Consider the following 15,954-nt stretch of genomic DNA (forward strand, 5'->3'; position numbering starts at 1 on the left):
CTCTTCCCTCCATGCAGTATTCTGATAGAAATCACGCTAACAGCCATTCAGTAGGAGCAGAGCCAGGTTCCTAACCGGAATGCTTCCAAACACATTAAAGTTCCATCCATTCAACTTGCTTATTCCATCTGGCTGTTGGCCATGTTTTTTAATTCTGGAGTGGGTGAGTGTGTATGTGTGTTTGGGTGCTTCCATTTCTTAGCCTATCATCTCTTTTTTAGCCTGTCACCACTTACTTAGCCTGTCACCTCTTACTTAAAACCATGACATATCTGTAGGCATCTGGGCCTTGCTCTATATATTGTCTAGAACATGTGCCTGTGCAGCAAGGTAGAACTTCAACAAAAGATTCTGTCGTGTGTATTTTCTGTTTCCTTGGAAATGGGCAAGAGCCTTGAAACTTGGGAATGGCTTTTACAACTGAAAGCAATCCTCCTCGTGTTAAAGACGGTCCTGTCAAAAGATGTAAGCCAAACTCCAGCTGGTGATGTTGCCTAGCAACTCAGTCTGAGCTGCAAGAGCCCTTCATTGTGGGAACCAAGGTGACAGCCAGAACTGCCTGACCCCCCAGAAGGTGATGAAAAAGTATATTGAGGCTCCCTCCTCCCTCAGTCTTGTGCATAACGACCTTGAGATAAACATTTTGGCTTCTCAAAGAGAACCCATTCTTGAGTTACAACTACTCTGCTTGGTGTTAGTGGAAACTGGAAATAAAAGGAGGGAAATTAAGCCATAACTAAGAGTGATGGAGTTGTTTAATGAATGGGCTTTAGTACCTCCTGCCCTGAGCGCTTGTTGGGTTGAATGTGGAAGAAAGACATCAGGGCAAGAATTAGCTCCAAAATTAGACCACATCTAAATAGATGTTTATTACACTCACAAACATAGAAAGCAAAATTATGGTTACCAAATGGGAAAAAGGGAAGGAGGAGAGATAAATTAGGAATATGGGATTAACAGATACATCAGTTCAGTTCAGTTCAGTCACTCAGTCGTGTCCGACTCTTTGTGACCCCATGGACTGCAGCACTCCAGGCTTCCCTGTCCATCACCAACTCCCAGAGCTTGCTCAAACTCATGTCCATCGAGTCAGTGATGCCATCCAACTGTCTCATCCTCTGTCGTCCCCTTTTCCTCCCACCTTCAATCTTTCCCAGCATCAGAGTCTTGACAAATGAGTCAACTCTTTGAATCAGGTGGCCACAGTATTGGAGTTTCAGCTTCAGCTTCAGCTCTTCCAGTGAATATTCAGGACTGATCTCCTTTAGGATGGACTGGTAGGATCTCCTTGCAGTCCAAGAGACCCTCAAGAGTCTTCTCCAACACCACAGTTCAAAAGCATCAATTCTTTGGCGCTCAGCTTTCTTTATAGTCCAACTCTCGCATCCATACATGTGATATATACTACTATATAAAAAACAGACAAAAAGGATTTAATGTATAGCACAGGGAACTATATTCAATATCTTATAATAAACTATCATGGAAAAGAATATAAAAAAGTATATATATATATACACACACACACACATATATATTTGTAAGTATCTGAATCATTTTGCTGAACACCTGAAACACAGTTTTGTAAATCAGCTGTACTTCAAATAACTAAACAAACAGATGTGAGGTTTTTCTGGCAGATTTTTTGTGGGGGGCAGCCTAACAGCTTATGGGATTTCAGTTTCCTGACCAGGGATTGAACCTGGGCCACAGCAGTGAAAGCTCCAAATCCTAACCACTAGATCACCAAAGAACTCCCCAGAGAAAGTTGGCTTTGTTTGTTTTAATTGAAGTGTAGTTGATTTAAATATTGTATTAGTTTCTGCTGCACAACAAAGTGATTCAGTAGTGTGTGTATATACACACACACACACGTTTTGTTTCAGTTGTGTGTGTGTATATATATATACAAACACACGTTTTGTTTCAGTTGTGTGTATATACACACACACACATACATGTTTGTACATTTTCTCCGCCATGGTTTGTCACAGGATCTTGAGTGTAGCTCGCTGTACTCTACAGCAGGTCCTTGTTGTCTGCCCATTCTGTATACAATAGTTGCATCCGATAACCCAAACCTCCCCTTCCATTCCTCCCCCTACCTACCTCGCCTGTGGCAACCACAGGTCTGTTCTCTGTGTCTGTGAATCTGTTTCTGTTTCATAGATATGTTCATTTGTGTCATATTTTAGATTCCACACATACGTCATATACGATATAATATGGTATTTATCTTTCTGACTTACTTCACTTAGTATGATAATCTCTAGTTCCATCTGTGTTGTAGCAAATAGCATTGTTTTGTTCTCTTTTATGGCTGAGTAGTCATTCCATTGTATATATGTACCACATCTTCTTTGTCCATTCATCTATAGATGGACATTTAGGTTGTTTGCCAATCTTGGCTATTGTGGATAGTGCTGCTGTGGACATAGGAATGCATGTATCTTTTTTAATTATAATTTTGTCTGAATATTTGTCCAGAAGTGGGATTGCTAGATCATATGGTAATTCTATTTTTAGTTTTTTGAGGAACCTCCATATTGTTTTCCATAGTGGCTACACCAATTTACATTCCCACCAACAGCGTAGGAGAGTTTTCTTTTCTCTACATCTTCTCCAGCATTTGTTATTTGTAGACTTTTAAATAATGGCCATTCTGACTAGAGTGAGGTGGTGCCTTATTCTAGTTTTGATTTGCATTTATCTATTATCACTATCTGTTCGTGATGTTGAGCATCTTTTCATGTGTCTGTTGGCCATTTGTATTTCTTTGGGGAAATGTCTTAAATAATGCTTTTTAACGCCTATGGCATTAGGCACATGTTGGCATCTCCAACACCTGAGTCAGAGGCTTAGGCATAGACATTGATGGCAGGTACTCATTGTGTCCCAGATACTGTGAGAAGCACAGTGATGAAAAACTCTAGGATTCCTGTGCTCAGAGGGTTTACCGTCTAGGAGAATAGAAAGACCATCCATCACAGCAGCCTTCTCCCATAGAGTATGACTGGTTTTTATGTGGGGAGAATTTAGTTCCTGAGTAATTTAATTCTTATTAGAAACAAATGTAATAAACTATCAACAAAGAAATGATGTTTATCATCTCTGTTCTTAAAGTTTCTCTTTCTCTGGTGCTGCAGCATCTCATGTTAGCAGTCAGAGAACAAGGAGAGAGAAATGACCTTTAATTCTAGAATGTCATGTCTCTGTGCTGTACGTAGGCACAAGGAAGACCCCAAACACCAACCTGTTCTTCTCCTGTGTTGATGGCTGCAAAGGCCCCCATTCTAACCAGCAATGGCAGTCGAGGTTACAGGCCTTGGAATAATCATCTTTGCACAACTTCAGTCTTTCTCAAAAACTTTTGTTAAGGCACTTTGTTTCGTTATTAATTTGGGGTATGATAGTCCCCAGAGGCTTAAGAAATCATTTTCCTGCTTTAAAACAAACAAACAAACACCTAAACGTCAAGGTTAACAAATTTGATTTGCAGGATTTCTGCAACTGGCACTTTTCTGATCCTGGCACGGGAGGCCAGAGTGGCTCGTGGTGGAGTAGTAGTGACTTGGGAAGTATTGTAGATTCAGTCGTCAGTCTTTGTATCCCTATGGATCTGGGACCAGCGTTCCAGAAGTGAATCCCAACATGGCAGTCAGACATTCACCCATTTCTGTCTCTGTCCACTTCAGTGCATTTTTACCTGTCTAGCTCCTAGTAATAGTTTAAGGGTACCAATGGTTTAGACCCACCGTAATCGCCACAGGTAGTTCTCAAACACTGGTGCTTAGTCGCACCTTCTTCCGTTTTCTGGCCTGGAATGTGGTGCATAGGCACTTGGAGAGCTCCTCACACTTCGCTCTTGTGGGAGAAGGGCTTTCTGAAGTGTGCACACGTGCATGTGACGGCGCTTGTCAGGGGCTAATGAGCATGCGTGGCTCATGGCATCCTTGCTGAGTGTCGTAACTGAAGGTGTTGCATTTTGAATCTGTGTTTCTAGACACTGTTTCCAGCAAGTTGCAAAACAACAATGTTTATACTATTGCCAAGAGGAATGTGGAAGGGCAGGACATGCTGTACCAATCCCTGAAGCTCACTAATGGCATTTGGATTTTGGCCGAGCTACGTATCCAACCAGGAAACCCCAATTACACGGTAAGGCCTTTTTCAGAATGGGTGAGATGGGTTCACGGAGGGAGGTAAGAGCCCTTTCATTTTTTTTCTTAGCATTTTTTAATTTGCCAGGAAAGACCTGGTGGAGTTGCTGCACTCCCCAGATATCTAAAACAAGCAGTCAAAAAAGTCCCCAGTTGCATTCTTAGAAGACCTTGTTCTGCCCCCATTCACCAGGGAAGGGGCCTCTGGCGGCTGGAGTGCCTCAGACTCCTCCAGGTATATACAGAGCTGCTCACAGAACCTGCAGCTCCATCAGTGTTGGTTAATGCTCGTCTAGCGTGTCTGTGCATGTGGTACTGTAACAGGCCGCTAAGAGGATTGTTTTCGTAGCTCATTTCAAGCTCATTCCTGCTTTTGGACGTAAGGATGTCAAAATGCCTGTACATATGATCCTCTTTAGTGATACTGTATGCTTGTTGAAAAATTAAGGCAAAATGGGACACACCTTTTATAGCCTGAAAGGGAACTTTAGAAAACTTCTTCAGTGCCACGCTGGACTAAAATTGAAATCCTGGCCATATTTTTAGGGGAGGAGCCAGTTGCTTTGTTAATCAGCATAGCCGTAATACCCTAGGCACTGGCCATTTGTTTACTATTGTAAAATACCGTCTCCCAGTAAGATGCTGCTTGTCATCTGCATTTTGTAAGGTATAAGAAAACCCTTGGGATAGGGGAAATATCATATTCTTCTATTATGTTCAAGGCTTTTGTACACTGTTCTGAATGAGGGGAAAGGAAAGTGATAAGAAAAATAAGGTTCAATCATTGAATAACTGATAAAGCTTTATAATCAGTAGATTAAGTGAACTTTTTGGCCATTTAGCCGAGAAAAGTCTGTGACTCCATTCCTTAGTTTTAAGGCAAACGTGTGTTCATTAGCATACATCAAGGAAGTAGTACCACCCTGAACTGAAAATTCTTAGTTTCCCCTTGAAGTAAGCTGGACAAGTGTGTGTGTGTGTGTGTGTGTGAGTGATACTGCGTACCATCTAACTAGATTTTTTTGCCCAAGCATTTGTGAGCTGAGAAACTTGAGGCTTCTCCCATAAATGGTACACTCCTCCCACCCACCTCCGCCACCGCCAGTCCTTTGTCTTTTTTTGTAAGAAACTATCCTGTCATTTTCCTTGAGTTCCCTAAGAAAGGGAAAGCCCTGTCTGCTCTTCTGGAGGAACAGGTTTCTACTGTAAAATCAGGTCTTGTAAAATAACTCCATTTACTTCCCTAGAACTTTTCTCAAAAGTATGTGTATTTGTGTGAGTGTGTTTTTTATCGTTCATTATGTAATTGTCTGCAGTATTCCATCTCAGCTAGATTAGAGTAGCATGATTACCCCTAGATTGCAGATAAGGAAACCAAGGTTCAGAATGATTAATATCTTATTCAGGATCACAGAAGTTGTTGGTAGGTAAGTTGTGCTAAGAATTCAGATATCTGAACACTTCCTAACTGTCTTCTTTGTGTTCATTAAGGATAGTGAGGATTTTGACAAAGACCTCTTAGTAGTTGCATAGTTGATTTAAAATGTTTAAAACTTTTTTATTTGGAACTAATTTAAGACTCACATAAAGTTTTAAAAATGGTACATAGAGTTCCCATATATCTTCCACTGAATTTTCCTCATTGAGAACATCTTACACCCATAATACAGTTCACCAATTTTTACATCATTATTTTTAGTTTATTTGGTTAAGGAGTGTACAGTACTATGAAATCTTATCACATTTGTGATAATCACCACCACGATCAAGAACAGAACTGTTCTGTCGCCATGAAAAAACTCCTCCTTGCTATCTCTTTATAGTTACAGACTCACCCCATGCCTAACCTGTGGGGATCACTGATAGGTTTGTTTGCCATTACTATAATTCTGTCATTTTGAGAGGGTTCTATAAAGTCAGTTCCTATCCTTTTCAGACTTTTTTTCCCCACTTAGCGTAATATCCTTGACATCTGTCTTAAGTCATTGCATATATTAATAATTTGGTGTTTGTTGGGTTTTTTTTTTTGATGACCAAGTAGTAGTACTGCTGCTGCTGCTGCTGAGTCGCTTCAGTCGTGTCCGACTCTGTGCGACCCCATAGACGGCAGCCCACCAGGCTCCCCGGTCCCTGGGACTCTCCAGGCAAGAACACTGGAGTGGGTTGCCATTTCCTTCTCCAATGCATGAAAGTGAAAAGTGAAAGTGAAGTCGCTCAGTCGTGTCCGACTCTTCGCAACCCCATGGACTGCAGCCTACCAGGCTCCTCCATCCATGGGATTTTCCAGGCAAGAGTACTGGAGTGGGGTGCCACTGCCTTCTCCAGAGTAATAGTACACTACATGATAAATCACTTCCTTCATCCCCTTACTGTATGTCATTAAGAAGGTTTGTTTATCCCAGGGGGAAGAGCCCTCATAATCTCTAAGTAGCTCTTTCTCACCTAGAAAGATAACTTGTCCCAGGTGAAGAAGTATGTGTTCCAGGCCATAAACCTGAAGTAGATGTTTAAGTCCGTGGCTTATTACCTAGGCAAGGGAGGCGAGTCTAGGTAGGTGGCATTCCTCAGTGGTTGGTGTTAAAGATGTGACACATAAGTAGGTTAGTGCTTCGAAAAGTTAAAATCCTGGAAAGACCTCTTTTCCCATATAAAATGAGACCATAGTCCTAAATCAGATTTTTTAGCTTCTTTTTTTATGTACATTTCCTTCTTGCTTTCTTTAGGAATTAGCCAAAAAAAATTTTTTTAATGTGTTCCAGCTTGTCTTAACTGTACTTGTTGGAAAGCAAGGAATGGATTTAACCCTAAACTTAACCTGTTGTTAAAGGCTGGGGTGTCTGGAGGAGGGAGGTAATAGAACAGTCCAGAGAAAGAGATTCTTCCTTCTCTTCTTACCCTCCCTCCCCTCCCTCTCTTCCCCCCTCCAAAGAGCAGCTCAAACTGTCTGTGTCTAGACTCCTGCCAGTGCCCACCTTGGGCTTTAATTGAAGACAACATTCTCTTATCACTAGTGAACCAAAAGTGGATCTCCAACTGGTTGGAAGTTCCAGTACTGCTACAAAGATGTGAAAAAATAGAGAACTGTATTTGGGGGAGGAGGAACTACCCCCCTCTTGAGTCTGGGAGGTAACTCCCTTAGCTGTTCTTACTGGCTTGAGCTTCCTCTCCTCCTCCTCCTCTGAGCCCACACGCTTTCCCATGAGAGCTGTCTACAACACTGGCAGTGGAGAGGCTGGAGGAGGGGCAGAGAGGCAGGGAAGGGCAGAGCGGCAACTCGGGCCAGAGGAGGGGCATGCTTTCTATTTATATTTGTATTCTAAAATTGGTTATACATTTTGTTTTACGTATATCAGAACTGTCTTCCTAATGGATGTCGAGCGGCAGTTCTGGAAATGCCTTAGAGAATGTATATTAAAGCTGTAAATTTTAAATAGAGCCTCTTGCGATGTTCTTTTTGTTTGGCTTGGTTTTGCATTTTTAAAATCTCACTCAGTTCTGAGGATGTGAGTTTTCTCAAGAAGTTTAGGGTTGACCAATATCTTCCTGACATTTTTACCAAAAATATTCTCACCTCTTTGAACTTGGTTAAATTGTTTAGTCTCTAATAAGACAATAAAGAGGTAAGATAATGTAAAATCTTATGGTATATCGTTAAAGACAACTTTTGTTCATCTACTTTAATAAACAAGCGATGATGTCAGTAATACAAAAAACAGAGATTAAGTTTTCTGGTTCTTAATGCAATTTATATGCTTCTTTTGTTAACGTTATTGTGAATCTGGTGAATTTGCCTAATGTGGTACAATTCAGGAGTCCGAACCTAGGTTTAAATTTTGTGCTTGTTGACCCACAAAGTGAAAATCTCAGTGTTCAGCATTGAAATCTTTTTAATATTTTAATTTGGTAATTGTTAGACTAGACAGAGAGGTGGTAATAGACAAGTAGAGTGGTATGAGAAGTATCTGACCAGCCTGAATAAGAGGCAGAAGCTGAAAGATAACACTGTTGGCATAAATGGTACAGTTACACTCGGTAAATGTCTCTTTAGTGTTAGTGTTAATCGCTCAGTCGTGTCCGACTCTTTGCGACCCTATGGACTGCAGCCCACCAGACTCCTCTGTCCATGGGATTTTCCAGGCAAAGGATACTGGAGTGGGTTGTCCATTTCCTTCTCCAGGGGAGCTTCCCGATCCAGGGATCGAACCCACGTCTCCTACATTGCAGGCAGATTCTTTACCATCTGAGCTACAAGAGAAGCCCGTGTTGGTTCTTATCTTCATTCGCTAGCAGTGTACGTTCTCTTCTATATAATAACAGGGAAGACTAGTTCCTTGGAGCTGTCTAGCTCCTGCTTTTATTTTATTTAGTTATCCATCCTCCTGAATTGGGACTGAGATAACCGTCCTTGTGAAGACAGAAACTGGAACAGAGAGATGAAATGACCGGCAAGTTAAGGGTTTTAGGCCTTCCCTTTTCACTTGCTTATGGTCCCTGTGACTCCTAGCAAAGCAGGAAAGCATCTGTCTCCTACAGTGTTTCCTGTGAATTATTTCCCAACTTTGCAGACCCACGTAGAATGTGGGTGGGAACACAGCACAGCTTGACATTGATTAAATTGGAATTCTAAAGCCCACAGAACCTCCTATCAGCAGGGTCTCTCTGTTTGGCTGCTCAACGATAGAAGCCCTTCTCCCCTTGTATGAGAAAGAGCTTTCCTTGAACTGAGTACGTGGATACCTTTTGAGCGAATGCCGGCCTCCGTGCTAATAATCTTCCTTCTCCTTTTCCTCCGCACAGCTGTCGCTGAAGTGTAGAGCTCCCGAGGTCTCCCAGTACATCTATCAGGTCTACGACAGCATTTTGAAAAACTAATAGACTGGTCCGGTGCCCTCCAGCCACCCTGTGATCGGTGCAGGCCAAGAACTCTTTAACTGGAAGAAATTGTTATCGCCATGTAGAATCTGAACCTGAACACACCGAGGCTACCCGCCAAGATAGTGACTAGTCTAACCTGTGCTAATGTTAGGGCACCGCCTGTTGGATAGTTGAGCTTCCTGTGACCGTCTGTAACCACTGCTTCAGTCACTCCCCACCTCGTGCCGCCCGCCGCTCTCTGTCCTCACTGTGGGCTTCTCCATGCTGCCCTTACAGTGGCTGCAGTTTTGAGTGTAGTTTGATAGTTTGTAATCGAGACCTCGTTTCAAAAGCAGAAAAAGACAACAAAAAAATATTAAAGCAAGGAAAAGTGTCACTGAAACGTAAACTGCACTTTATTGTTTTATATTTTTGTACATATGAGAAATTAAGGGAATAGTGTGTAACTGAGAGAAGTGTTAAGACAACCGCACAGTCCTGGAGGGGTGAGACACAGTTTCTTGCCACCTCGTGGCACCTTGTTCCTGATCACTTTCTTTTCTCTCCAAACTCCTTTTCCTGTGATTGCTCCTGCCCTGTATTTTCATCTCCTTGATGCGCTGCAGCTAGGAATGGTGGTCTTGAATGGTGCTACAGGGTGTAGGAAATGGGGCCTTGAGGCACCCAGGCTGAGAAGAAGAACTTACACAGTCCTTTCCCGAGGTCAAATCCAAGAATGACACTGACGAAAGAATTTCAGGAATCAAAATGCGCGCCACCCCTCCCCCCGCCCCCATCTCCTGCTCTGGATTTAATTTAATCTCAGGTCCAGTTGACATCTAAAATCTTGGTTTTAGAGTTGAAACAGACTTAATTGAAATAATAACTCATCCAACCTTGTTTTTCTAAAAAGGAGAAAGATAAAAGACAAACAGGACGTTACCGCCTGAGGACTGTTGACTGTTCGGTAGCAGAGGTGGGGGGCTGGGTCTCCGAATCCCCATCAGAGTTCTCACTGCGGGACCCTCTCGTTGACTTTCTTTCGTCGATGCCTTTCTCTTACCTTTCCGGTGCCTGCTTCCTTATGGCTCTCCTCACACTCCACGCAGATTCTGGCGCTCCATTCATTGGCATCCAGTGGCAGCAGAGTCTCTGTCCAGGGACTTGAAGGTAAACCCTGATGCCAGAATGGAGGCCCCTCAGTGCTGGAGGCCAGCAGGGTGGGTGTGGGGAGGAAGTGAGCTTCTGGTGCCACACAGTCATCCCTCGGCTCTCTCATCCGCTCGGCACTTGTGTTGCTTAGGCTCCCAGGCGGTTGAGATCACCTCAGAGCGCCAAGTCGTCCTTTTCTTCTCTCAAAAGATCGGGAAACGTGAGAACTCCTGCCCCCCTGGACACATTGGGTGTGGCTGTCAAAGAGTGCTCTGTGCCTGGAACACCGTCCAGCAGGGTTGTCTGTTTCACCTGTGGGTACTGCTGCTGCCCAGCACTGGGGATTCCGGGTCCATGACTGAGACTGCTTCTCAGATGCCCCCGCTCTCATCAGAGGCGCTTGGGTCCAAGACCTCACGTGGGACTTGGACCTGAAAGTGAGTCCAGGAGGAGGAACCCTAGAAAACAGCAGAAACTACCCTGCAACCGTGTTGCAAGTGAAATGACCCTGACTCATACCACTTGGAAAGCTACGGGGAGCAGGTCCCCCAAAGCAGTTTCTTAAGCCTTGACACTCTCCACGAGAAGAATTCCTGGGGTGAGGGACAGGAACCCCTCAGGCACGTGAAGAACAGGAAGTGGCACAGGATGGTGGGTGGGGGTGGGTGCCAGGTGGGGTAGAAAAGCAGGTGGGTGAAGCTCTGTGGCTGGGAGATTGATCGTGGAGTCAGTGCGACGCAAGCAGTGAAGAAGGGCCCCGCTCCAAGCGCAGTGTTCTCGCCTCAAAGCAGACCGCAGGTCCAGGCGGCAGGGCTTGTGGCAGGGTAAGCAGACGAGACAGGGTGGTACCGAGACGTGCCCCTCCGCCACTGAAACCCAGCTCCTCAGCCTCCCCGGCAGTCATGGGCAACAGCTGGACTTCGCAGCTGATTCAGCCGGTCTGCCAGCCCTCCGCTCCTTGGAGAGGCTCCCTCCCGGTTTGCCCCTGAGCAGCTGGGGAGGGATTCTGCTTCATGAGAAGGACCCCTCTCCTGAAGAGGCAGAGCCTGTCACCTCCACCACAGTGTCCCTTGGGGCCCATTTCGAGCTTGGCCGAACAGGGGACAAGCGAAGGTTGCCCTGCAGTCCCCTGTCCGCCGCTGCAGCCTGTCTCTGTAACGTCCCAGCGTCTCACAAAGGGCACGGCAAGCGCACACACACCCAGGACTCTTGCTGGTCAGAGATTCCCTGAGTGTCTGCCCTCGCCCGAGCCTGTTTCCTGTGTCTGCATTGCGAACCTTGGGACTGGAGAGAAGGGGGAGGGGGGTAAGTGTTGCCCTAAGAAAACTTTTCATTCTTTTGTTGTTGGGATCTGTTCTGGGAGAGGGTGGGGGCGGGGGAAGCTTGACTTTGTCTTCGTCAATAAACTCTCATTTACACAAAATGAAGTTTGTGCTGTGTGCTTTGTTCCCAGAACTGACACTCGAGGACAGAACACAGCGGGCCAGGGGAAGGATGGGGTATTAATAACCATGCTATTAGAACTTGCCTTTTGGCTGCCCGGCCCTCCCAGGGGTTTAGCCAGATGAAATGTGGAGATGGGCCTGAGGAAGCATCACACGCCTCAGAGGCTCCTGTCTCCCCGGCGCCCGCTGCTGTCCCCACCACCATCACCACTCAGGCATCTCGCTGCAGGCAGTGCTCAGAGGAGCCAGTTCATCTTCCCTGGCAGGTCCCCTCCAGGGCCCGAGCGGATGGGCCAGGGGCAGCCAGCCACCCAGGCACAGGGGCAGAAGGAGCCCAGCAGAGCTTCTCGTTGGTGTCCTCTTCCCCAGGACGTTTCACTGATCCGTTTATAAAAAGCGTCTCGGATCTGCACTGGGGGCCTGCATGTTCCCAAGTGGATAGAATTAATGCTGCTTTCAATCAAGCTTCCCAAGGAGTTCAGATCGAATCACCTGCATTTCTGTGGCTGGGGACACGCAAGCCAGGTATGGTCAGGCCGGAGGCCATGGCCCTGGTTCTGATGAGTGGACAGCCTCTGAAGTCCCCCACAGCCTGGCGTGGGGGAGCGAGACTGAGGGGTCCCGTGCCCAGATGCCCTGAGCCTCAGTCAGTGTAGGGAAGATGCACAGGGCTCCGCACAGAAACTGCTGCTACTACGTGGATGTTCAGACACCATGAAAACTTTATCTTTTGGCAGCTAGGAACTCTGGGGCTGTCACCACGTGCTGGCTAGTTGGCCTGAGTTCTAACTGGAATAACTCTGGCGGGGAAGTGGGGTCAGGATGGTCTTTGTGGAGGTTCAGAGTCAGAGATGAGGGATAGGCCTTACTGAGATGTGATTGGATTCACCAGCTAAGAATGTCAGTTTCGGCCAAGAAAATCCTTAGGGCAGAAGCTCTTAACTCTTGGGTGCACATTGACCACACCCCAGAGCTTTCATGAAAGGCTGATAATTCTTACAAGTTGGGTAGGGCCTGGGACAACCTGCATTTCAAAACATTCCTCAAGTGTTTCTAAAAGTGCAGAGTTGAGACTCCCTGCCAGAGAAAGACACCTGTTTGCCTACTGCCTCGTCTGGAGTAACGGGATTCATGTGGCAGCTGAAAAATAGCAAAGCACTCTGATGCACAAGATGCCTGCCTGTCCCGTGAGTTGGGAGTGTTATCCCCATTTTTCAGGTGAGAGGAGGTAAAGCCACATCTTTTGACTCCCTCTGTCTTTATTGCTTCACTGCAGCTTCCCTTCATCCCACTCCTCTGAGCCACCAGGCCGAGGGCCAGCCTTGCTAAGCCCCTGCATCCCAGTGCGGTTCAGTCTCCAGAAACAGGGCACACTGGTGAGAGACCTCCACCTGAGGGCGCCTGATAGCCTCCTCCCCCCACCGATCGCCAAGTTAGGAAACACGGAGCTCTCAGGTGTATCGCTTCTGAGGCCACAGAAGAGCTGAGGACTCCGGGTTGGAGCCTTCCTACTCCCACCCCAGGCATTGATGCTTTTTCTGGTTTTGCTTGGACCCAGATTTCTTTTCCCTGCCACCCCCAGCTCCAGGAGGCAAGAGAGCCTGTTTATTTTAATACCTGGTGTGGCACTTGGGAAAGATCACACCTCCCCCGTTGTTACCCATTTCTATCTCCTGAACACTAATCCTAGAATCCCCACCAGCCCCCAGACATGTTATTAGCAACAAGGATGTTTCTTGAAAAGTTTCCGAGTTGGCTCCAAACTTGCTATCTCAGTTTCTCATTTAGCTTTTGCCCTGCCGTTCTTGATGCTGCCAACAAGGGGAAGGCTAATTCAGGGATTGTTTAGACCCAGATGGACTTAATTTCCAGAAGTATCCTTTTGAGACAGGACTGCCCCAACACTCTGGGGCTGAGAGAACTCCACTCCCCACCTTCTCCCACTGGGTAGGTGTTAGAGGAGAATGTGCAAGTCTAGCCTGTGGGTTCCCCTCTCTTGATTCATTCACTCTCCACTTAACTGTTAAAGGCCCCAGGATCTGGCCAGACAGCCTCTGAAAGCCAGTGGAATCCTCGGCTCTGAGGGAGCAAGGGCGGAGTCCCAGGTTCAGGTCTTTGTCCTCTGGGCTTCACATGCTGTAGGTGGGTTCACGCGTCCCATCCCGTGGAGTCTTACGTTTGCACCTCAGGCGTCTTCAGCTGAACCGGAGCCACAGACTATGGACAGAGCCTTTCAGGTTTTTTTCACCAAGGTAATCCTAACCATAGAAGAGTGAATAGGCTCCTAGGAGCATACAATCCTTAGCCCAAAGTGACTCGGTGAACCAAAATGACTTAACCAACCAAATCTTAAATTCAGGCAAATTTTGCATTTTATATTAATTGAATGGGTTGGGATTTAAGATATAATGCTTTAGGGACTTCTCTGGCCATCCAGTGATTAAGACTCCATGCTCCCACTGCATGGGGCACTGGTTCAATTCCTAGACAGGGAACTAAGATCTGGCATCCTGCGTGGTTAAAAAAAACTCTCTCTCCCTCTCTCTCTCTCTCTCTCTCTCCCTCTATCTATCTATCTATATATATATATGTTGTTTAGTCACTCAATCATGTCTGACTCTTTGAGACCCCAAGGACTGTAGCACGCCACACTTCCCTGTCCATCACCAACTCCCCGAGCTTGCTCAAACTCAGGTCCATTGAGTCGGTGATGCCATCCAACCATCTCGTCCTCTGTCATCCCCTTCTCCTCCTGCCCTCAGTCTTTCCCAGCATCAGGGTCTTTTCCAGTGAGTCAGTTCTTCGCATCAGGTGGCCAAAGTGCTGGAGCTTCAGCTTCAGCATCAGTCCTTCCCATGAATATTCAGGACTGATCTCCTTTAGGATGGACTAGTTGGATCTCCTTGCAGTTCAAGGGACTCTCAAGAGTCTTCTCCAACACCACAGTTCAAAAGCATCAATTCTTCAGCATTCAGCTTTCTTTATAGTCCAACTCTCACATCCATACGTGACTACTGGAAAAACCATAACCTTAACTAGACAGACCTTTGTTGGCAAAGTAATGTCTCTGCTTTTTAATATTGCTGTCTAGATTGGTCATAACTTTTCTTTCAAGGAGTAAACGTCTTTTAATTTCATGGCTGTAGTCACTGTGTGCAGTGATTTTGGAGCCCCCCAAAATAAAGTCTGCCACTGTTTCCACTGTTTTCTCCATCTATTTGCCATGCCATAATCTTTTTTTTCTGAATGTTGAGCTTTAACTTTTCCACTCTCCTCTTTCACTTTCATCAAGAGGCTCTTTAGTTCTTCACTTTCTGCCATAAGGGTGGTGTCACCTGCATATCCCAGCAATCTTGATTCCAGGCTTCATATAAAGCAATCCATATATTGTTTTAAATGACTTATCACTGCAAGCCAGTGTGAGGCCCCATAATGAACCTGTGGCTCTGTGTTCCCCTAGGGGAGCTAAATTGAGAATTCTGAGAAGCCTGGCTGCAAAGTGTGTGTGAGCATTGAATGATTTTTTGTTTCTAGGTTTCCTTGGGCTAAAACACAACTAGAATGGACTTGGGGGAGTAGACAAATTCTGAGATCCTTGTGCAGAGTAAGGATGAAATATTTTCAGAAATGGTGGGGGGACTGGTGGTGCCCTGGATGATTTAATCAAATTAAGAGTCTATTGGTTGACCCCATTGCAATCCCGTAGGGCCCGGAAACCTGATGTCACCAGAACAAAAGTGGCACTGGAGGAGGGGGTCCGTGCTCTTCTTGCCCCTGAATTTGCTTCTAGCTGCTGCCCTGACCCCTCTCAAAACCCTACCCTAGCACCTGGGAGCCATCCTAGCATAAACAGAAATGCTTTCCCAGGGGGTTGTTCAGCCTCTCTTTCTCTGTGGCTGTGTCTGTAAAACAAAAGAAAAACAAAAGGTCACACAGTGAGACTCCATGCCAGGCACTGCGTTGTGGACTCTACACACCACAGGCTCATTTGTGCCTTGGGGACAACACCACTTTATAAATAAGGCATAGAGTTCAGAGAGGTCAAGTAATTTGCCTTCAGTCTCAGAGTAAGTGGTAGGGCCAGGATCTAAATCTAGATCTGCTTGATCTGAAGCCCAGGCTTGTAACCACTGTGCTCCCTGTCTGGACAGAAGCGGGAAGGGCAGCAACAGGGAGGGTGCTCAGCCCTCAGGGAGGAAGAAAATGATTCTTGGCGGAAGCTGGGGCCCACATGAATACCAGAAAGTATAGAAAGTCACACAGTGGGAGATGGTGGGTCCGAGGGTAAAAACACTTGAGAGATTTCTCCCAGCTTCCTCCTCCTCCCTGCACCCGCATTGCTG

General features: G+C 45.8%; 1 protein-coding gene across 4 annotated transcripts in view; it reads left to right on the forward strand.

Moving 5' to 3' along the window:
• The window catches only part of AP2B1 (adaptor related protein complex 2 subunit beta 1), a 108,815-nt gene extending 99,392 nt beyond the window's left edge, over positions 1–9,423 (forward strand). For 3 of the 4 annotated variants that reach the window (XM_006056221.3, XM_006056223.3, XM_006056222.4), the window contains 2 exons: positions 4,004–4,158; positions 8,958–9,423. In XM_006056221.3, the coding sequence (XP_006056283.1) occupies positions 4,004–4,158; positions 8,958–9,032 (230 nt within the window). In that variant the 3' untranslated portion in view covers positions 9,033–9,423. The remainder of the gene's footprint in view (positions 1–4,003; positions 4,159–8,957) is intronic. The other variant, XM_025281093.2, reaches the window with a different exon arrangement.
• Positions 9,424–15,954: the final 6,531 nt, after the last annotated feature.

Source organism: Bubalus bubalis, chromosome 3, assembly GCF_019923935.1.
Source record: "Bubalus bubalis isolate 160015118507 breed Murrah chromosome 3, NDDB_SH_1, whole genome shotgun sequence".
Classification (NCBI taxonomy): Eukaryota; Metazoa; Chordata; class Mammalia; order Artiodactyla; family Bovidae; genus Bubalus; species Bubalus bubalis.